The sequence below is a fragment of the Epinephelus fuscoguttatus genome, linkage group LG24, assembly GCF_011397635.1.
Source record: "Epinephelus fuscoguttatus linkage group LG24, E.fuscoguttatus.final_Chr_v1".
NCBI classification, from domain to species: domain Eukaryota; kingdom Metazoa; phylum Chordata; class Actinopteri; order Perciformes; family Serranidae; genus Epinephelus; species Epinephelus fuscoguttatus.
In genome coordinates this window covers 14,068,649-14,092,287 of record NC_064775.1, presented here as the reverse complement: position 1 = coordinate 14,092,287, position 23,639 = coordinate 14,068,649, and the positions used below count along the sequence as shown (strand labels likewise).

The following is a 23,639-nucleotide window of genomic DNA, read 5'->3' as shown; positions in this document are numbered from 1 at the left end:
AGGAATATGGACAGCAGACCCACCACCCCCTCGGTACCCTGCACCTCCTCCTCCCTAGAAATACACCCCCCTCATCAACCACCACTACAACACTGCCAGTCAATGTTAAAATGAAACTTGGGCCCTTGAAATGACTGACTGAAGAGGTGCTGACAGATAGGAATGTGTCACTGTAGGTAGATATGTATATGTAAGTACACAGGAGGAGGTTAAGCAAGGATATGCCGATGTGGATGTAAGGGATTGTATCAAGGAATCAGTACTTTTTTTTATTTATTTGATTTTTGTTTGTTTTTGTTTTGTTAAAAAGAGACAAAAAAGAAAATTAAAAAAAACCTAGGACCAATAATAATTATAATCCAACAATAAATCCAAGAATATATTTTATAGCATAATACTCACTGGGTCAGTTCTTTCCATCTCTGCATAATGAGTACTTTTGATACTTTAAATGCATTTTGCTTACAATACTTAGATACTTATACTCAAGTTGTATTTTCTGTGTACAATATATGTATATTTATAATGGTGTATTTTTTTAGCCAAGGATCTGAATAGTTTTCTCACCACTGGAGATAGCTGTTCCTGAATATACAGACTTATGGCAAAAAACCACCGCAGGAATGGTAAGGGCAGCCCATGGATACAAGTCATTACTAGAGGAACACAGATCCGCATCATCGATCGACTGCATCTGTGCTCTGCTACAGCGCCTAGCATTGGTACCACATGGCATGACTACATGGGAGTTCGATGTGTTATGAAGGAGCACACTAACTACTTCGCCATATCTTAGATTCACATCGCTAGTGGTCTGTAAGAGACACATATAACTAAAAAATGTCGCAGTTACAAGCGAGGTTCTTCACAGAGAACCAAAGGTACGTTTTCAATTCCCTTTATCTAAACAGATGTAAACTAACAGGGATGGCTAGCAGGCTGGCTAACGAGCTGTAACTTACAGTAAACAGTGCGACACTACTGTGAGACACTAATCTGCCTTTTACCCATGCATGTGTACTGTAACTCATGGCTACATCTCCTATTGCTATTTGCTTCTAAACGGTTCGTAGCTGTTTTAGCTTGTTGAGTTAGCTGGCTAATGCTAACAGTCCAAAGCTATGGCTTACTGCTGTCCTCATATAGATAGTAACTTTTATGTCAAACAAGTCAATTTAATATTAAATGCATTTGGATGGGTGTAGGGTACAAACTGAGAACATATCTGTCTTTACAGGTATGTTGTGGATGATGTCCCATTCTCCATCCCTGCTGCCTCTGAAGTGCAGGACCTCAGCAATGTCATCAACAAGCTGCTGGAGGCTAAAAATGGTACAGATGTGACTATTTCTGGCTCACTGAGTTTCCAGTCCAAGCAGGGCTATTACTATTACACTTTTAATACACATTTAACACCAATAATTGCAATATTTTGAACGCATGTGTCATTTTTTGTTTCCACAGCATCTCACAGCGAAGTGGAGTTCGACTTCCTGGTCAGGGGTCAGTTCCTGCGAACGCCGCTGGCCACTCACATGGACACAGAAGGCATATCAACGGTATGATCAGCCTGCCTGCTTAAACCTGCGTGAATATGCTTTGTGTTTGCAACGTTACTGGCACCAAATACTTCCAATGATTGACATTTGCAGACATCCAGTGTTTGATTTAAGTCTAAATCAGAAGAGGTACGAATGGGGACTTCATTGTTGGGAACTTGATGTTTATGCATCCGTGCATCTGTCTGTGTTTCAGGAAGAAGTGGTGGAGATAGAGTACGTAGAGCGGGTCACAGCTCCAGAGCCCGAGGAGTGCATGATGCACGATGACTGGATTAGCTCTGTGGATGCAGACACTGAATGGTAAGACGACCACATCTCAAACAAGAGCCAGCAATATGACATTATGTTTGTTTTGCTTACTTTTATTTGTTTTTAACTTACTTATTTGCAGGATCCTTACAGGATCATATGACAAGACAGCCAGGATCTGGTCTGTGGAGGGCAAGGCGGTGATGACAGTGGCCGGACACACAGATGTGGTGAAGGATGTAGCCTGGGTCAAAAGAGGTGAGTAGGACAGAATGGCAGATGTTCACTCTGCTAGTAATACGGCAGCCTTTCTTAAAACATCTGCTCCGGTGCAGATGGTCTGACCTCTCTGCTTCTGACGGCCTCTCTGGACCAAACCCTTCTGCTGTGGGAGTGGAACTCGAGAGGAACAAAGTGAAAGCCAGACACTGCTGTCGGGGACACACAGGAGCGTTGATACTGTTGCAACAGACCCAACTGGCTCAAAGGTAAAGAGGGTGGATAGTGGCAAATGGGGAAAATCAAGGAAGGAGAATGACTTTAACAGTTGTAATTTGTCACTCAAAGCATTTGTGTTGCTCCTATACAGTTCTGCAGTGGCTCCTGGGACAAAATGTTGAAGATTTGGTCAGCAGGTAGGTTGCCAGAATGACTTATTGCATGTAAAGCATGACTGAATAAAAAGCAACTCCCCAACAAGCTCCAACCTTGTTCTTACAGTACCCACGGACGAGGCAGATGAGGTTGAAGAACCTGCGGACAGACCGAGGAAGAAACAGAAGACTCAACAGCTCGGCCTCACTAGGGTGAATGATCCAAGACAGTCATATCAGTATGGCTAAGCTGCTCATATAAAACGAACGTATTAGGCAAACATGTTGCCGGGAAATTAAAAAAATGAGGTTCTAATGTTGTCATACTGACACAGACCCCCCTGATGACGTTATCTGGACACAATGAGGCAGTGTCATCTGTCCTGTGGTGCGACAGTGAGGAAGTTTGTAGTGCATCGTGGGACCACACCATCCGCGTGTGGGACGTCGAGACAGGAGGAATGAAGACTACACTGGTGAGAAACACATTGTAAAACAGAAACTGGGGCAACAAAGCTGTTTCAAACAAACTATTTTTTTATCATTTACAGTCAATAAAGGCCTAAAAGACAGTAGCATTGAACATCATTTGAACATAGGGCAGTAAAATACAGCGCTCTTTATATATATATACATACATACATTATTAAAATCGTTAGAAATCTGGAAACATTTTGACACTATTTATTTGTCATTTCCTAAATTAACTGACCAATGTTTTCATCCTTTCCCACAGACGGGCAGTAAAGTGTTTAACTGTATTTCCTACTCACCTCTGTGTCGGCGGCTGGCCTCAGGAAGCACTGACAGACACATCAGACTATGGGACCCTCGAACCAAAGGTACCACTTCCTTCAAAATACCACAGACGACAGACACTGTCATAGCTGTTTTTGCAGCATGGTTTTATTTCCACTCTCTGCGAGCACCTTTCCTCTTCACTGTTATAAACGCCTCCTCTCCTCTCCAGACGGGTCACTGGTGCTGCTGTCTCTGACCTCCCACACTGGCTGGGTCACCGCTGTGAAGTGGGCGCCGTCACATGAGCACCAGCTGGTCTCCGGTTCCCTTGACAACCTGGTCAAACTGTGGGATACGAGAAGGTCTGTGAAGCACATAGTTTTACTGTGTATACTTTGAAAAATGTGTGTTGCAATCAGACGTCGGTAACATAATCCCATCAGGACTTAGAGGATATTCTATAGTATTTTGTTTTTGTCAACAAATCAATGTTATTGTAGTCCATCGTCCAATACGTTATGACTTCCCTGACTGACTTTAAATCAGCCATTAACCCCAATTATTTCTTTAAGGTCATGGGAAGTTGGTGTTTGCACTCACGTTTGTCCAACTTCACTTTGCACCAAATAAATTCCAGTTCTTCCTCTTTTTTTTGCTACATTGAGACCATTTATATTTTGGTTTCATTTTCAAAAGCTGTCAGAGCATAAGCTGGATCATAACCTATGCTGTTCCAGGGTGAAAGATCACTCATGCAGACGTAGAGCAGGACATCCTGTTACTTCCAGGCATCTGAAAGAAAACAGCTTTCTGTCTGGACCAAGCTTCCTGTCTTAGGAAGCTCCCTGTTTCTTTAGCCTACACCCACTGCATCTCGTCGCTCAATTGAAATCTGCCATTTGTTGTATTTTGGTATATTTTTGTCCTTTTTGTGGTTTTCTTGTGTTCTTCGTTCTTTGTGTGTTAAACCTCTGTGTTAAAGGCATGCAGTGAATAAAGCTAATAGGTAAATGATGCTCTTATGTCTCACAGCTGTAAGGCCCCTCTGTATGACCTGGCGGCCCACGAAGACAAAGTGTTTTGTGTGGACTGGACAGAAAGTGGGGTAAGACTGCTGGAAAAAAGCAACAGTATACTGAAGACAAATATGCAGCAGCTTTAAATATTTCAGTTCAACAACATCTAACTTGCTGTTCTTTTGTCTGTGTCTTTTCAGCTGATGTTAAGTGGAGGTGCAGATAATAAGCTGTACACCTACAGATACTCAGCCTGTCAGACAGATGCGGGGGCGTAGGCTCAACATCCAGCATGGACTCCACCACATCAATCACCACAGACATAAAGGACGGGAGGATGGACAATATCAGTGTTGTGACAGACGGACAAAGCAGCAGTGAATTTGAATTTGAATTTTGTACAGTACAGAACTTTGCTTGCTTTGTTCTTTGCTGTCCTGGTTATTTTTACCCCTCAATTTTTTACACCTATTTTCTTACAGATTGTCTTTGTTTTCCTGTAACCTAAGAAAACTATAAATTAATTTTGTCTCCTAAAAAGTGTCCTATCTAGTGTTTCATCAGTTTTTCTGCTTGGCAGTTTATTTGTGATATTTCAATGGTGGTTTTGCAAATGTATGTTTTTGGCACATTGAGCACCACAAACCAAGTGCCATCTATTTCCATTGTATTGGAGAGAAGGCAGACATCTCTCATACCATACCAAAACAATTTGACTGATAAACAGCACTACAAGTAAGAGAAAAAAATGAGTATTGTTGATTTTGGGGTGAACAAACCCTTTAACTACTTTATAAACAGTAAGCTGGTTTGGTTCCCAACCCGGGTGGTGCACTCTCCAAAAGGTTGACAGACAAATCTGAGGGGTCATGAGATGTTTAATAGGAGAGGAAAGAAGAAAAATTCTGTACCTCCATGGTGGCTTAATAGACTACTGATGATAGAAGTAAGAGATCATTAAATATATTGTTTTTTACATTTAGGCTCGCAAAAGACAATCTTTATGTGTGGTAGATAACTGGACTTTTTCCTCCTCAGACTGGTTTGACCAGAGAGGGCGTAAAACGAAGAGGTGTCACTATGGAGTATTAATTGTACTACAAAGTCAAAGTGGGGTGGCTGAAAGTCTGCTTTTATGTCAAAAAGCGACAAATGTGGGTAATGCTGCTCCTTTATTTCTTCGGATGTAGACAATTGCAACACATTGAATTTGAGACAGTAGAAATTTCAGCTGGTTATACTGAGTTTTAGGCCACGTGTAGTCCGCTTTTGTAGCCTATTGTTAGCTATGAGTGACACACCCTTACAATAGACGATCTTCGGTATGGCCTGAACAGCAGCGACCCCTTGTGTCCAAACGGCGCCAAAGCTAGTTTGCATATCCTGTTTCTCTGACTCAGATTATGACTGCTATCGGCAGAGGAGCCGAGCAGCGCTGCATAGATGCTCGCACTGCTGGATAAAACTAACAGCAAGGTAAAGGTTTATTCACCTCATTAAATTATCTAACCATAACAGAAAAACCGGACATGTTTGAATTGCTTGGTCGCTTAGCTAAATGTGTCCAGACATTACTGTGTTTGCCACGACATTGCTACGAGCTAAACTGCTGCTAGCACACAAGCTCCTTCACTGACGATTTCTGGCAGGTTTTCTCGACCAACGTTACGTTTATTTCTACTTTTATACCTTAATGTGAATGTATGTACTGTATCGGTAAGTGCCAAAATGACTTTGCCGTTTCTTCCCGTGTCATTAAGGCAGCATTTGCTGTAACTGAACACCTGCTCCTCAGACAGCTGGCTCTCAGTATCTCCTGACTCCGTACAGTCGCAGGTGTCTGATCTCTGCTCCAAGAACAATATTAGATTAGCTTTTTAGCCTTTAGCACCGATGAGTTTTGTCCAGCCACAGATAAACCTGTATGATAACTCGATTATACCTGACTGGGAACAGCTGTCAGCTCTGTTTTCATGTTTGCCTTGTATGTATCACAGCAAAATGCAACAGGAAAAGCAGCAGCAGGTCATTTTGCAGTTATTTAATTCATTGTTAGAAAGTGACAGTCCCTCCTACTTAACATGAAACGGTCAGTCTTACACAAAATCTCTTCTAGATCAGAAAGTCTGCAGTGTTCATTGTCATGTCTTTCTGTGTAACGTTAAGGACCCTAAAAAAGACACATAAAAACCAGATGGACAGTCTTTGACATCAGTTATACTTTATACCTTTATGCAGGTTTTTAAGGTTCACCCTGTTATCAGTATTCTTTGTTTGTCTAACATCACCTCTGTATTTTTTGTTATTTTCAGAACAGAAAAGGCTGATATCCAATGATGGATGGGTATGTGCAAAATTCATGTTCACTTAATTACAATAGCGTATTGTAAAAAATATTGATGTATCCATACATATTGATTCTTATGAATTGAAATGGTTTCAGTACTACAGAATCGATATACCGTTGACTTTCTTGCTCTCTTTTATTGTTAATTTCTACAGTCAGCTACTGCTGTTCTCTCCAACTAAACGAGCAAATAAAAGCTATACATTTTTAACTTTATGCCCTCAGCATTAGGGGTGGGAATCAAGAACCTGTTCGAGTTGAGATCTGGTTTGAAATTGTGCAGTCTGTCAGAATCGTTAGCCTCCGAGCTTATCAATTCCTTTGTTTCAATGCTAGCATGTTTTACTGACAGTTCATTGCAAAACAATGATGTCAAACTGATGCGATGATGATGCTGGGAACTGACTGCAACAAGGAGTCATGCCGGAGAGGAGACAGCAGTGCATCTTAGAGAGATGACAAAAGTGTTACTTGTTATAACTGTAAAATGATGATTTCAAAATATGCTGAAACGTCTTACACTACGTACGAGTGCCACTTCTTTCCAACTGAGCAGTGCTTCCATTACTGAGAGGTAATTGTCCTATGTTATAATAATATTAGCACCATGCAGGTAGGATGATGAGTTTTTCTTTCTCATTTCATATACACTATGTTAAATCTGTGTAGCCTGACTTTTTTCCACTCGGAAAATTGATCAGAAATAAATAAGGGAATCAATAAAGAATCAGACCGAAATGCGGAATCAATAATGGCATCTGTATTAGTTAAATCCTATCAGTTCCCATCCCTACTCAATCTCTATCTTTCAAAGTATTCTGCCGAAGTTAGAGACAAGTATCGTGACAAAACTACACCGTTGTTATGAGCACAACTACACAGTAGGACACGTCACTGACTGAAGTCTCGGCTCCAGGTTTGCAGGGGACATGCTGAGCGGCGGCCGGGCTCTGCTTGGTGAGGACAGCTCGGTGATGGCTCGCATGCAGAAGAAGTTCTGGAAGACCAAGCAGGTCCTCATCAAAGCCACGGGCAAGAAGGAGGATGAGTACGTAGTGGCTTCTGATGCTGACCTGGATGCCAAGCTGGAGGTAGGACAGGAGAGATTTATTTAGCTGCAAAAACACAAGCTTTGTTTCCATGTTGCCTCTTTTTCCATCAATACTTAATCACTGCTAGATTTATTGTAATCCATTCTCCAGATAAAAATTAGTTATGGAAATGTTGCTTACTATTTTTATTGTCATATGTTTAAGTCAGTAATGTTCCCCTGTAAAGACTTACCACCACTTATCTTCCGTTGCGCCAACGTTGCGTTTTTCAAAGTGCTATCTACCACTTGTGGCTATTTAAGTATTATGTCTGTTTGATTTTACATTTGGTTAAAACCATTGCTTTAATTCACACCGATAACAGTGCCAAACACTTCACACGGTTCTATTTTATTTCCAGAATTGTTCTCGTATGTCTTACTGTGGAGCTTGTAAAGGAAAAACCATATTCCATCATTTAACTTGACACCTGTTTACCTAACCTTGTGAGATACAGGAAGTGACAAACAATGGCTAGCACCATTCCTGCCACCTCTTTGTTACAAGATAAATTCCTGCATCCAAAATCTTACTTAAGTATAAGTGCATTAGTGTTATCAACAAAGAGGCAGTGTGCATCTACTGCTAGCTCACCTAGCACTACTGAATGAGCTAATGCTACAGCTCGGTTGAGGAGGACGCCATGAATGTTTACATCTAGCATTGTCACGAGCACAAGCCTCTCGTCCATGAGTGGATGCTGCTTCCATCTGCGTGGTGAGAAGTAACCGATAAATGTATTCGAAGTGCAAAGTACAATATTTCCCTCTGGAGTGAGTAAATGTAATTAAAATGTAATTAATTACTTTCCAATACTGACACAATCATGGGAACTCGCCAGAGGCAAAGTCATAGGTATTAAGTGTCTGCAGAATGAATATGAAGAAAGGTTTTTCAGAACATCAACAGTGTGTTGGCACAAGGTGTCCCCTGTTTGCACAGATCTTTTCTTGCTGTTACAAGTTATAGGAGTTCAAATTATACGTGAAATGTCTTAACACCACATCCCAGCTGTGAGAAGTGATGTCAACAGTTTGCTCCTCTGCCTCTCAGTCATTTCTCACTCGCGCAACAAATGAGAGCGGACACTTTTGGTTGGTTGAAACCTGGCTGGCATTTAGTTGTGACAGGCTGTCTGCTCCTGTGAGACGGGGACGTGGTAGAGTTTCACTGAGCTGCTAGAGCCGCACTGTGATGCTTTGTTCACTCTGGAACAAGATCAGGCCTCTTCTGTCCTCCTGCTATTGTGCCTCCGTTTGTACCCGCTGAGACAGAGACAAATTCAGACAAGAGGGGAAAGTGTTAAAGACGTGAAGTGCAAGGCAGAGAGAGATTCACACGCAAAGATACCACATTACTGACATTTACAAAAAGTAAACTCGCAGATCTGTCTTGTCACTTTTTTGCTTTACTTAATCTCCTTCATAAATTTCATCTCGACTCCGAGCCAACTGTGAAGCAGCAGAGCACTAAAACCCACCAGGGCAGATTAGATTTGGAACCGCTTCTGGATGGCAGCCTTACAGCTAACCTGATTTTAACCTGATTTTTTATCACAACATTGCCTCAGTGCATGTTCAAATTTCATCTCTGCTGAGTTCTGATTTTTATTATTTGTAGTAGTCAGTATTTTTCTTTGTCTGGGTGACGGAGAAAATTTTGACTCCGGCACAGAAAATCTCAATTAGAAAAACTGAATGTAGAGTTGTTTGTCTGCACAAAGGCAGGCACGGATGTTTATCTCCATCTGCCTCTGTTTTTCCCCGGCCATACTGCTGTGACTCAGACCGAGCAGCTGCCATTAGTTAAACATGATCTTGATGGATTGATCAGTATCGGTCATCTCACTAATAAACATCAGAAGAGGTGCGCTGACCTGTACACTGCCAGAGATGTGACGCTAACAGGTGTTTGGCCACTGCTGAGGCAGCCAGACTGAAGGTAGTGACTGTTTATTCTGCAGCTAATCAGTAACTACACAAGTCACCTCCTCCCTTTGCTCTTTACAGTCTTACACCTGTCTGGGTGCAGGGAGAAGAAACTGGCAGTGCTGTACTGATCTTCATACGTTTCACTGAATGACAGAGTCTGATAGGTGCTGTTGCTCTGTCATTAGCTTAGCTTAACTCTACATCCAGACACGTCAAACTTTAATGAATATTTTCCCGGTGAACCTGCAGCATTATTATGGTGCGTTCCTCTGAATCACTCTTGGGATATGTGAGGTGACCTCCTCATCTATCTGGCTCAGCTGCCAATGAGTCAGTCTTCTTCCCCAGCAGACATTTTCCCTTGTCACAGAAGGAAAAACACAGGTAGCACTGATGACAGTAGCTGCATTCTTTTCAAGTGTCCCTGCAGGTCATGGCAGTGTGACAGTCGTCATAAACAACACCAGGACCCTGAAACTGAAGCAGCTAAATGGAATTCAGCCAGCATTCATTTTATAATTTACACCTATGCTTTACCAGGACAGAGAGGAGAGACCACACATCAGCTGTAACTAATGATTTCTAGCAGACATGAGATAACCCCCTTATCCTTTAATTCTTCCTTCCTATCGGATATCAGCACCAGAGTGGCCTCAAAATCTGTGTTGCTATGACACAGACAAAAACACGATGGATAACCCTTTATTTATGTGTGCTTGTAAATGCCCTATGGGTATTTAAGATGGCGTCGCTCCTTATTTATCCAGGGTCTGGTGCTCAAAACGTTACACAGCTTTAAAATCCTTCTAACGGGTGTGCGGATCTATTTGTTTCGGCTTTGCTATAACACACACTCATCCTTTAGTCACTGTTGTTGTCCCCCAGATGGGAGGAGAGGCAGCTGACTGCCAGACAATAAGCAAGGAAGAGAGAAAATATGTTGTGTTCACTGAGTGCTGCCTCACTGAAGCACCACACTGCAAAATAAAGTCTTGGTATTATTGACATGAAGTGGCGGAACATCTCAAAACTATGTGTAGCTTAAAAAAAGTGTTTTGAGAAAAGGTCTTGAGATGAAAACTGTCATAGTAACCCCGTATTCTAATCGTATTGTTTGTGTCTGCAGTTCTTTCGCTCGGTTCAGTTCACGTGCACAGAGCTGTTGAAGGTGATTGAGAAGTACCAGCACAGAATCACACGTGAGTGACAGTCGAAACTAAACCTGTTACATGACATCTCGTCTCTGACTAACAACAGGAGAGATTAATTTCAGACGTTACAATGTCAGATGAGTCAAGAGGCATACAACTAACCGTCTTTTCCCAAATAGAAGATGCAGTTTATGTCTTTTTGTGTTTGTTCTGCAGCTGCTTTTGTCCAAAATTTAAGACAAACTTGGGCTCTATATCCTGGTAGCAATATATTTACACATACAAGGCTTTTGGGAAACACTTCTTAAGCTTAGGATAGTTCATAAGAGGGAATTTACGACCATATTAGCCCTAAGAAGCTTTTGGGAAACACTGGTCTCCACTACTCAAAATAACGTTCAAACAGTGTTAATAGTATACTCACCTCTACAGTCATGGTATGAGGAAGTCAGCTATGAAACTACATCACTCATCACTAATCTAAAAGAAAAAGCATTTACAGAGATTGAGATGATCTTTGCTTTGTCTTTGTAAAAGATAAACTGGTGCCTCTGGGTTCAGAGGATTTTGTTGTAAACAGTCTGTAGTCTCATTTTGTTTTGTTCTCAAAGCCATTTGGTCCTCTGTGTACATGTGGGACTTTGACTGTGAGCTCTTTCCACAGGCTTGTCTCAGGAGGAGAACGAGCTTGGCCTGTTCCTGCGTTTCCAGGCTGAACACGATCGCACAAAGGCTGGCAACATGATGGACGCGCACCAGCAAGGCTCTGTGCACCTCCGCCAAGCAGAGGTCAGCGGCGGAAAATAATGCAACCAATGATCATGTGTTAAAAAGATGAATATACAGTGCATTCTATACCGTCATAAACCCTAAAGTGAAAAATCACTTTCATAATTTTATGAAATTGTATCTTTTCCTTATTCCGTAGGATGGCACTTTGCCCACCACTGCACCGTTTGCACCAGGAAGTGGAGACGTTCAGGCGTCGTGCCATCGCTGACACGCTACTGACAGTCAGCCGTATGGAGAAGGCCCGCACAGAGTACAGAGGAGCTCTGCTCTGGATGAAAGACGTCTCCCAAGAACTGGACCCAGACACCTACAAACAGCTGGAAAAGTTCCGCAAGGTAGGGGGGCGCTTGTTTGCGTGTATTAGGGTGCAAGTTGACACCCTCTTAAAGTGGAAGCAGACAACTTTTCAACACCCATCCTCCCTCTAGCATTTCCAAGTGGCACTATTGTTGGAGCTGATAGAGCCGAGCAACTATCAGCAACACAGGACACACTGCATTTTGTTTTCCAAAGTAACATTGGTTGTTCCTCTGTATGCCACTTCCGTAACTGGGACAGTGATATTAAATTGTGTAATCAAAGAAAAAAAACTTGTCTATTTCCACTTTAATGGTTTATAGTGTGTGTGCATGTTTTTCATTGTCTTGTTTTTTTTTCTGTTTTCAGGTCCAAACCCAGGTCCGAGGGACAAAGGGCCAGTTTGAGAAGCTGAAGAATGATGTGTGTCAGAAGGTTGACATGCTGGGAGCAAGCCGCTGCAACATGCTCTCCCACTCCCTCTGTACCTACCAGGTATGTGTCTGTCAACAGTGATTCTGTCACCATTATTACATCTTTGGTTGAAATATCAAAAAAAAAGTAGTAGAGGGACTCTTCCCACGGGTGTAATCAGCTAGGTTTTGAATAACACTCCCATCAAGTATCTGAATCTGTTTACCTTACTTGTCTTTGTCATTTATTTAATGTGCTACGTGTTGTCATGGCAGACCACTCTGCTGCAGTTTTGGGAGAAGACGGCCCACGCCATGTCAGAAATCCACGAGGCCTTTCAAGGACATGTACCGTACCAGTTCACCACACTCAAGGTACTTCAAATTTAAGAGACACTCTCGTGTTATCCCAGGGAGACAGCAACAGCACAGTATGAATACACAAATGTAACTGTAGCAGTCCTCTCAACGGAAGTGATGTGTTAGTACAAGTGTTCCTCCCTCCTGTAGGACCTGCGAGACCCGCTGGAGGAATTAACAGACATGCAGAAAAAAGAGGAGAAGAAGGAGAAGGCTCTACAGAGCAACACAGACAGGTGAGAGAACACACTAAACACACACTGAAATTTGAGGAAGGTAAAAAATACTTTTTATTTTGCTGTAGGATCCTTTCCATAATATTTTAAGACATTCATAATAACAATCTGAGCCTGTAAGTGGCTAAAACAAGCACTTCTAATGGACTCGAATTAAAGGCGCACCTGCCACAACAGTGCGTCTGGCTTGGTCGCTGTCCGCCATTGTCTGTCATGAACATTGTCATAACTACTGCGTTGCATTGTGCAATATTTATGCTGGCATAGTGTCCAATGATTGTATGCTGTAATATTCTGCAAGTCATGCACTGTTGGTTTCATCCTGAGGTTTGGGACATACTAAAAAAAATCATACATACTATTTTAGTGTACTAAATAGCATGTTAATACGGAATTTGCTACTCCTTTCTGCCCTGTCATCATGAACAGACACACACGCGCCTTTGTTGTCAGCTGTTCTCCATCTTCCGTTATCATTTCACTTCACTGTCCTTTTGTCTGTTTCTGCACTCAATAACCTCAGCTATGTCTTCATCAAACATGAGGCCAATGTCATGCCCATTTTTACTCACAAGTAAGTGTGTGTGTGTGTGTGTGTGGCAGCTTTTACATATGGTGATCAGCCGTGATCCACGTGGTAGTTGAGGCCTTTAGAGTAGTGAACCTGAGGACTACAGCTCCAAATTAAATAGAGGCTACTGCATTGCTAAAAATAGCAAAACGGTGTCTCGCCAGCTCGATAAGGCACTCTTTAATTTTCTCCCCTCCTCCCTTGCTCCTTCCTTCTTCCTCAGTCTGGTGTCCTTGGATGACGACAAGCCATCAGGAAGTGCCTCTGGAGCAGGTATGTGCTGCCCCCTGTGGTCTTAAACACAGAGTTTAAGTGACAGAAAGACACAGAGCCAACGAGAACATCACATGTAGCAAATGGTTGCACCATGCGAAGAGATTGTTGGGTATTGTAAGGGCAAATATCAGATATGAAACTGCTAATATAATGAGTCCCTAATGATTTGTCTTTATTGTATATGACAGCTTTAATTTTTTTAACTTATGATTTATTGTATAAAATGATTTGGTAACTGCTCTTAATTGTTTGAAAGCTGCAGCAGTGTTTTAGAAAATGAGGTTAAACTATTGAAAACAAACTAATGATTCTCTCTGGAATTGACGGGGTAAAAAAATAGATCAAGACACAACTAACAGCAGCTGCTTTTAAACAGCACTCGTGTTATTTTGGCTTGATTTCTTTGTTTATGTCACATTTTCAAATAAAAAAATCATGTGTAATCCTGCTGTTTTTCATGTGCCCTATTTTCCAGACCACAGCCACAGCAGTGATGGTCAGAGCCAAACCAGTGACAATGGTAAGTCTGTGTGTATGTTGAGAACTTTTACAGAAATGGTATTGCTTGGCATTTCTTTAACCAGCAGCACTTGTGTAAATGTGTACATTGGGATTGCTGATGCTGACTGTAGACCGGATGCCTGTTGGCTTTATGATCCTTTGATCTCAGTGCCCCAAAACACTACCACACCTACTCCAGCCCTCCAAGACCTCAGGGGACTGTCAGCGGGCTCTGATGATGACCTGATGCTCATGGCCTGTGATCTGCCACAGCTCCCAGCCCCAGCAAACTTCCCTCTCACCCTCAGCTCCTGCCTCCTCCGCAGGGTGGAGGCCCGAATGCACCCTGGGGCTTTGGAGGCCACCAGTTACAGCTGCCTGCCACTGGTAAACTGGCCTGCTGTCTCCTGTTTCTTCTACTTGTCTTGCTAGTTCTCAGCTTTCTCATCTCACTTCGCTTGGTTGTCACACATATTTACCTCTCAAGGGACTTCAGCTCTGCTTCCTTCAGCACTTTGGATCTGGATTCAGTCTGTCTTCACTTGTTATTTAGGAAAACAGTCAAGCATCTTCTTCACTCCTAAGACTCATTCTGGGTTGCATTTACTGACCATTGATTGACTGAAAAGTTTCACAAGTAATTTTGTACAGTGTGCAACACCCAGATTGGGTGTCCCTTTTTCTAACCATGGCTTCTGTGTTATTAGTTTTAAGGCACAACAGGCAGGTTCAGTGATAACTGTCTTTTGAGTTGAATTCAGTACACTTGAGCCTTGTCCATACATGCATGGGTATATTTGGAAAGCAGCCTTTTTTTTTTTTTTTTTTTTTTTTTTGCATTTTGGCCTTTTGTCCGTGTGCAAACTGCATTTCAGGTCACTGAAAGCAGACCTTTTGTTAAACTTTGTTTGCATCACAAATAAAGCGACATTTTGTTTAGTGGCAGATGCAACTAATGTAGTGCGTGTTCTAACCCTGCTAACAAGACTTCTTACATGTTTACACATAAATGTACAGTCACACTTCCACTTTTTAATTAACAGAGGTGTCACAATGCACTCCGGAGGTCACTGCTCCAGGTAGCCTTCTGGTAATAGCTTTATTCTTCAGGCCTGTGATTGGCCAGCATCTTCATCTGCTTGTTTGTGCAACTTTAAGGTTACGATTATATTGCTGCCCGTTGGTTTGGCATTCTCTTGTCTTGTTTTCTATTTGGATGGAGATGTTTTTATAATAGTGCTTGTGTGGCTGGGAGGTTTCTGAAAGCAAAGGAGGAAAAATCCCATTTTCCAAAATGCAGAGAATCTCAAAGTATTTGCAGATAAAGCCTGAAGCCTGAAGCCAAGCGACCTTCATCGGAGCAAATGTTTGACAAAGGGGGATCTCAGTCTGTCTCATGACATCTAATAGAACACACCTGTACTATGCAAGTATACGTGGTAAATGCAGTGGCCATGGTCCACATCCACAGGATCATAATATAGCACAAAAACTGAGAATGGTCAATACAAAAAAATGTTTCCTAGACCTTGCAAATTACATTTAAGTCATCAAAAGCCACAGCGACCCCAAACCTTTTGTGTCACACCTCCTTTGAAAGCCAAAATTATTTCATTATGTTTCTTGTCAGTTTCTTTGTGCAGAAAAAAGTTAAACTTAAACACACTAATTTAGGATTTGATACACGACATGTTATCCTGAATAAATCTTGAATCTTGCAAGTCTTCCTAGCATCAGAGCACTCTTGTTTCTTTGTTCTTCCCAAATAGACCCTTTTCACCGCAGCAGAAGCACAGGTGGAACTAATACCATTAACAATGGCTCAGTCCCAGTAATTACTGCAGTGCTTTGCAGCCACTGATGTCATTAGTTGCACCTGTGTCTCACAAGTCTGCTGTAAAAGGTTTATTTGACTTAAATGTCACTCCACATTTTCCACCAGTCTACAAATTGGAAGCTTGGCTTTGTCATGAAAGAGCCTTGGTCTTGATAACTACCTTCTGCAGGATTTCAGATTAAATTTAGAAGGTGTTCTGAATTACCAAGTCACATTGCTGTGTGATGAAATGAAAGGGTAATTAGGATGTCAGACAAAAGGGCTCCTTATCTCCCCCTGACACCTTTCTGCTGTAGAGGAAAGGTGTTAGATTGCATTTTTCTGCTGCCAAATAAAATCAGCTCGACGTATAGTGTTTTCTTGATTAAAAAAGTATACAAGCATGGAAATACGACATGTTCCTAATGGATTAATGTGAACTTAAGAAAATTTCAGCCCTGAATATTAAGTTGTCTTTTTAGTAATTTTGGCCCTCATTTCTCCTTTTGACTTTTTCTTTTTCAAACTAATTAACCTCTGTGATCTGTATCTCTGCTTTGATAACAAGCTGGTGCCTTTTCAGAGTCAACTGTGATGTATTTGCCTCTGGTCTAATACAGAACCCTTCCCGTCTTTCTCCCTTCCCTGTGCTTTCAGGTGGTCTGTCCCACATTGCTGGGACACCGCTGAGACCAGAAGTGGAAGATGGCGAACAGGGTGACATGGCTTTCCTCAAAGACCTCCTCAGCCCAGGCCCAGGGGCCAGCGACGAGTTCAGCAAAGAATGGCAGGACGCTTTCGGGCTGTTTGACCCTCCCAGCGTTCCTCCACATGGCACAGGAGCAGCAAGTATTGGGCCAGCAGCAAGTAATGCACCAGCAGCAAGTAATGCACCAGCAGCACTTCGACCCTCAACCCCCCCCAGCCCCACAGGCTTCCTGCCCTCCCAGCTGCTGGATCACAGTCTGAGCTCTACAGGTCAGCCACACTGCACTCTGCTGGAGGGATGGGCTCACTGCAGCACACTGACCGATGACTTTCATTACTTTTCTTAACCCTGCTTTGTCTTTTAGGCTGGTCAACTCCACCTATGTTCCAAGCTCCACCCCTGCAGCCTCCTCCCGGTCAGAGCCAATCAGCACAGCCAGCTCCAAGTACAGCAGCTAATGGTATGCTTTCTATCAGTGGTTGTGTTCTTTTTGTGCATCACACAACACGCAGCCCCAGGTGCAATGTGGCATTTGTATTAAATCCAAATTAATTTATGAATATACACCTTCTAAGCAAAATACCAGCTGAAAAAAACAAATCTCTTCAAACCATAGACTGTATTTAATAATGGACGTAGCCACCATAACGTCACTCACTGGTTTGTGGACTTCTGCTTTGAAGCCCCCTGTCTGGCATTTTGCCTCTTGCCATCTTGAATTTTTGGAGTCAGAAGTTACCATATTTGGAGAAAAGGGTGTCGATAACCTAATGTCAGCTGCTAGCTTAGTTAGCATGATGCATTTATAGCTATAGTTTACTGTGGTAATGCTAATGCTAACTATGGCTAGCGTAAAACCATTAAAACAAAATGTAATTACTGGCAAACTGAACATCTGACTTGTCAAGGCTCATTTACACTCCCTTTACATATGAAAATGGATATGTTCATTTTAAATGTTGTAAACGCCACTGCCCTCATACCACCCTGCATCCTTTAAGATGGCATAGGTGCAGCCAGTGGATGGCACAAGCACAAAGTTTCACACAACAACAAACAAGGTGAAGGTGGAGTAAGTTTTAATAATTTGCCTTTAAATGGAGGCAGCATTGTAGACAGCGGTGGTCTTTGAGACCATTAAGTACATCATGGCATGCGGACAGAGTATTCTTCTCACTATATTACCGCCATTATTTAAATTTCTTTGTCATCTACTGCAGTTGCATCTCATTTGAACTATGCTACATTGCCTCCACGATCTCCGGTGGTACTGCTCTGTTTTGTCTGCATCCATATGCTTTCAGAAAATGTGCACAAATACGGACAAAATGAACGCAGTGTATGGATAGAGTGCTCCGTTCATCGGCGTCTCCATATATATAATGTTGAGCATGAATTAGCCTTAAAAGGGTCTTTTAGTACAACTAAACACTGAGCAAGACTTTTTTTAGGCAACCAAAATGTTACTTTCATGAACTGAAAACACACTGAAACAGCAACTTTGACTATGCCTATACTTTGTGAATCTGGGGTTGCACCATGGTTACGCTACCAAACCAGCATTGTCTCCATGGCAGCTCAAAGTTACGCCATTAATTATGCAAAACTTTAAGCCTTTATAAAATGTAAAGGGGTGAGTTATGTAAAAATTCACCACCGTACAGTTGTCATGAACGGGGAAATTAGTTATAAAGACCAAAATTATTTTTTGTACCAGGCTGTAAACATGTTTATTTCTGCTGTAAAATTGGGCATTTTAACATGGGGGTCTATGGGGATTGACTCGCTCCTGGAGTCAGCCTCAAGTGGCCACTAGAGGAACTGCAGTTTTTTTTTTTTTTTTTTCATGTAAGTTTATATTGTGTTTAATCTAAGTTGCTTAACCTAAACTTCCTTCTAACGCCACGTGTGTGTGCTCTTGCGTGCAGCTGCTCCAGGTGGATCCAAAGACATGTCTGCCTGGTTCAACCTGTTCGCAGACCTGGACCCCCTCTCCAACCCTGACGCCATTGGACGTTCCGCGGATGAGCTGCTCAATGCCTAAAGCTCTGTTGGTGTGTGTGTTTGTGAGTGTGCAGCAGCAGTGTATAATTTCTCGCACAGAATCTGGATGTCAGCAAGTTTTCATGTCAACAACCAAGTAAAAGAACATAACCTTAACAATGAAAAACACACAGAGAACTTGATGCACATATACACACACACATACACATTTCTGTTACCAGGAGAGATGTGTACATATCCACACTTGCAATACACACACATATTTGTGTTACACTGGAAAATGAAAACACTGTCGGCTGTTAAACGTTTTCCTCAGCGACTCACAGCTGCTCTCTGCAGCTCTGTAAATGACTGTTAACTCTACATGTGATGCTACTGACTCATGTGCACACAGCAAACCTCATGTGGTTTGTGTTACCTTTTAGTTATTGCAGCTTCTGTCAGGCAGAGAGAATGTTTGGGTTACAGGTTTATTTTGGATGGCGTTGCATGTTTTTTTGTGTGTGTGTTTTTTATTTTTTATGTTTGCATTGTTTGGGCGTGTTGGTATGCTGTGTGTACACATCACAGGGGACCCAGGATGTAAAAGATCTCTATTTACTGCTTAATGTTTAAACATCGTAGCACACGATTGTCACATATGAATGAAGGGATGAAGGGCGTACAGTATATATAGGAGATGAGAAGGGACCCTGAGCCTGTCACTGAGCCTGTATTTGCACACTAACAGTTGAAGCTCAAGCTGCATCATGGGCCTGTATCACAAAGCAAGATCAGTGGGTTATCCAGCTCTGTTTGGACTTAACTCTTTCTTTCTTTTATAACAATGCATACTCTTTTTTGGTTTGTTTTTTTGGCCATGGGGTGGATCACCATTCCTGACGGTACTGATGCTTTTACACTCCTATCCCATCAGTGCAGCTCAGGATAACACAATGGGAGGATTTTGCTAGCAGCTCTTTCAGGCTGCACCTAAGATAAATGCTAACATCAGCATAATGCTAACATAGCATGCTAACGTGCTCACAATGACAATGCTGATGTATACTTTGGTACAAATTAACCATGATCTATCACCTTAGTTTAGCTTTGTCAGCACTGTTGCCATTGTTTAGTGTTTTTTATGGAGTTAGCACCGTTAGCTGCTAGCCACCCACTCATCCACTTCAACGTTGAGAACCCTGTGCAGACAACTCAAATGCTCTAAATTTCGAGTAGGTATAGCTCCAGCTGAAGGAGCTACATGACTCGCCCACCATGCCTACATGATCAGCTCCCTTCTTGGTCCAGAACTGAAAGCCCTGATGAAAATGCCAAGTTAGCATTTATACAGCCATACGGTATTAAGTTAAAAGAGAGGAGGTTTAGGTGAGGATGACATGTTGTTAGACATAAGATGAATCACAATTGTAACATTTTGCTTCACATTTATTTACTACCATGTGGCATTGCAGCAGTGTTCAATGAATTGCCACGCTGTTGGGTTTATCTGATATTGTTGGTGGGGGTGGTTTGTAGGGCATATCGTGTACGCTCAGAACATAATGTGTCTGCAGCTAATAATGTCTCCTGAATTTCGCATAGAGCCTCATTAAGTTAAATGCTAACATCAGCATGCTAACATGCTCACAATAACAATGCTAACAGGCTCATCTGAAGCAGTTACTTTGGTATTAATTAACCATTTCAATCCTCTAAGTTTAGAATGTTAGCATGCTAACATTAAACGCAAAGTACAACTGAGGTTAATGGGAAATGTTATTAGTTTTGCAGGTATTTGATGATAAACCAAAGTATTGGACACATTAAAACTTTGACCTGATGACGGCGACAAGGTCACACACTGTAAATTAAGATGGATGAAATGTATTTAAAAATGTAACTCCAACATTTCATCCAGGATCACTGATGTTAGGCTCAGTGAAGTCAGGTAACCGAAACTTGAACTTGCTTTGTGATACAGACCCCTGCACAAACTCTGGATTTTGAAGACTCCACCAGTTTGAGAAATAATGTGACGCTTTATTGAACCCTGTGAGGAAATTCTCAGTTTTCTCTTAGGGATTCAGTCTAATGGCTAACACTGAACTGTGAGCCTCTCTGGAGAGCACTGATGGTGTCATGACAGCCTGAACTGGAGTCAGATTACAGGCACAGTGGAAACTCACACTGTCCAAACTCTTTGTGGCTTTTGCGCCACCATCAGCCTCTTCATGCTAATCGTCTACCCTGATCCCAGATTCTGCTGGCTCTGAATGTAGTGTGGGTAATAATAGGATGCGTTTTAAATCATCTTCAGTCCCATCTGTCGTTTAGATTTCACAATCACAAGTCCAAGGCCAAGAAAAATGTGTGAAGGAGGAAACATTTATTTTGTTCTTGAGGGAAATTTTAAAACAGGATGAGGATTAGAGTGTTTTGGGATGGGTGGGTTATTTAAATCCTGTAACTCTGCACCTAAGATGCATCAAAATGTATTTATTTTCAGATTATAACACTGTTTGCAAAATCAGATGTCTTTGTTGTGCAGTACACTGAGAAAGTGACCCTAAAATAACACTGTAAAGTCTATTTTTAACTGTGTGTTGTGTATTTTGAGATGCATTTATTATTTTACGGGAAAAGAATCAACACTGGAGAACTGTTACCATCTCACAGAATTAATTCCCACTGATTATATTTTGAGGGAAATAATGACCAAGACTGACATTTTGGAGTGTGTGGTTTAGTTAACAGTTACAATATGAAGATGTATAGTCGGGTTTCTAATTGCTGAGATGTGAATATGACGTCTGTGAGCACCAACTGAAACCAAATCCTCAGTAACGACATTTGTGTGCCTGTATAAATCTCACTCAGTGGAGCTAAGGTGCATCATGGGGAAAAAATTATGAGTCAGACAACTCCAAAAACACTTTTTATATCAGCTGCACTATCCTATCTCTGCTTTTTTTTTACACCCCTACGATACAGTCAAGTAATTTTTTTCTTTTTTGTTTTTAATGTGACACAGGAAGGAAGTCTACTGATGTGCGTTGGTCACAAGGGAAACTATAACTGTATCAGTGTCACATCATGTATTATACTGTTTACTCTTGATTTACACACTTAAAAAAAGAATGTATTTCTCAAGTCAATCACAAATGCTTTATTTAATTCAACTATGCCTTTTTATTTCACTCGAGGAGTTTAACAGACGAAAACTTGGCAGTTCTATTTCCAATAAACTGGACAAGCAAACAAAGAATCATTGTGTTAAGTGTTTCTCTTGTCGAGCCTCATTCCAAAATGCGGTTTATCCACTTTGAAAAAAAAAATTATCTGAAATAAATCTGTATTCGTATGAATCTGCTCTTTCAAACTACTTTTGTTTTTGTAAACAGACGTCTAAAAACGACAAATAAGAACATGTCGCTGTAAGTGTGATTGTTTTTCAGCAAGTGGATATCTCATTTTGGAACTGAACTCTTCGTTTCTTCACTTATTCTCGAGAAAAACGTTACTCATGCCAAATCAGGTCACTGGATAAATGACATCCACACTTCTCTCTACTTCTACTCTGCTACAGGTTTACATCATTCAGGATTTCCACTGTGTGAGGCTACATAGATAGCAGCTGTTGGTTTGCTCTCTTTAATAGTAGACTTGTTAGTGTGCGCTGAGAAGTTAGTATATCTCTTCTTTTTTTGTATCCTATTCACTACAACCTGAGATGGACGATGTAATCTATTCTTGATTAAAATTCTCTGAAGACCCAATTACACTCCTGATAAATAAATACATTATTATTCACAATAATGAGACATGTAGTAATTCACAGTACTCAGCGGAGAAAAAGCAGGAGGGGGGAGGAAGAGGAGCGGGAGGGGAGGAGGGGTGTATGGTACAATTATTGACTCATTCAGATACATATCTTTGTCAGCCGATAATACAAACACAGTGTGCCTCTATATTTACAAACCCAGTACATTCCTATCCCACCGTAGCAGGCACAGTCAAGTAGTAATGACATTTACAGGAAGATGGGCCGGAGCACGGAGAGGCTGTCAACCAATAAACTACAGTTCTTGCTTTGGTCGCTGGTTTGAAGTGAGCAGACCTCAGCTGGGGAAAAATGATGTCACATATTTCTGTGCTTGGCAAGCACTCAAAGCGCTTTACAAGGCAAGGCACCTGCTCATCAGGAGCAAAAACCAATAGGGCTCCAGTATATCAATATATTGATACTGTTGTATGAAACTACCAATTTTAGATGTCTTAGATTTATCATCTGAGTAAAATCTGTCAGAGTGCACTCGTGATGACAGAAAATCATCTCATCTCGTAATCTTCAGATCAAAAATAATCTAAGATCAAACCTGAGATTGGTCTGTAAATAGTTACGTTTATAATAAATAATATATATAGGTATCAACCCATATCAATTTCAGGTTAGAAATAAAAACTTAAGGTTAGGACCCAGCCGTTTTCCAGTTCTCTGGTTTAAACTCTGCCTGTTTCTGTCTTAAAGCACACCCAGTTTCCAGTGTGAACCCCATCTAGTCTGACTATGGATACAGATCAAGATAATTTAATTGGTTGTACAGATACTAATAACAGTAAGTGGTGTCGTTTCCTGGTTTTAAAGGCTGCATTACAGTAAAGTGATGTAACTTCATTTGATTTCATTCTTAGCTTATATTGTGAACTTTGATTTTCTCCATATCGTTCAGCCCTAATAACAATTTACACTCATACACGTAACAGGGAAGTATCTTGCCCAAGGACACTTTGACATGTAGACTGCAGAGGCTAGGGGTCAAACAACCGCTCTACCTCCTGAGCCACAGCCACCAGCCACTGTCAGTCAAATCTGATCAAACCACGCCCACACAAGACGTTGCGTATTTAGTCATAACCTGCAATGATCTATCATTTTTGGGCGATGGAAACCAGCTGAGTACACAACACAGCACTGTTGGGTTCAATCTGATTTGTAGAACT

General features: G+C 41.5%; 2 protein-coding genes and 1 pseudogene across 2 annotated transcripts in view; 2 read left to right on the top strand and 1 right to left on the bottom strand.

The window, feature by feature from the left end:
- LOC125884717 (cilia- and flagella-associated protein 47-like) overlaps positions 1-23,639 on the bottom strand; it is a 124,358-nt gene that overhangs the window by 73,997 nt on the left and 26,722 nt on the right. The gene's annotated exons all lie outside the window — the stretch shown is intronic.
- On the top strand, positions 703-4,685 carry LOC125884714 (ribosome biogenesis protein wdr12-like). The gene is given in 15 exon segments (XM_049569830.1): positions 703-881; positions 1,238-1,332; positions 1,465-1,559; positions 1,756-1,862; positions 1,954-2,069; positions 2,147-2,209; positions 2,212-2,259; positions 2,262-2,299; positions 2,401-2,446; positions 2,532-2,617; positions 2,740-2,880; positions 3,141-3,246; positions 3,375-3,507; positions 4,178-4,250; positions 4,362-4,685. Coding segments are annotated over 15 exon segments (1,266 nt in total). The 5' UTR covers positions 703-840; the 3' UTR covers positions 4,440-4,685.
- LOC125884709 (islet cell autoantigen 1-like) overlaps positions 6,479-23,639 on the top strand; it is a 74,688-nt pseudogene continuing 57,527 nt past the window's right edge.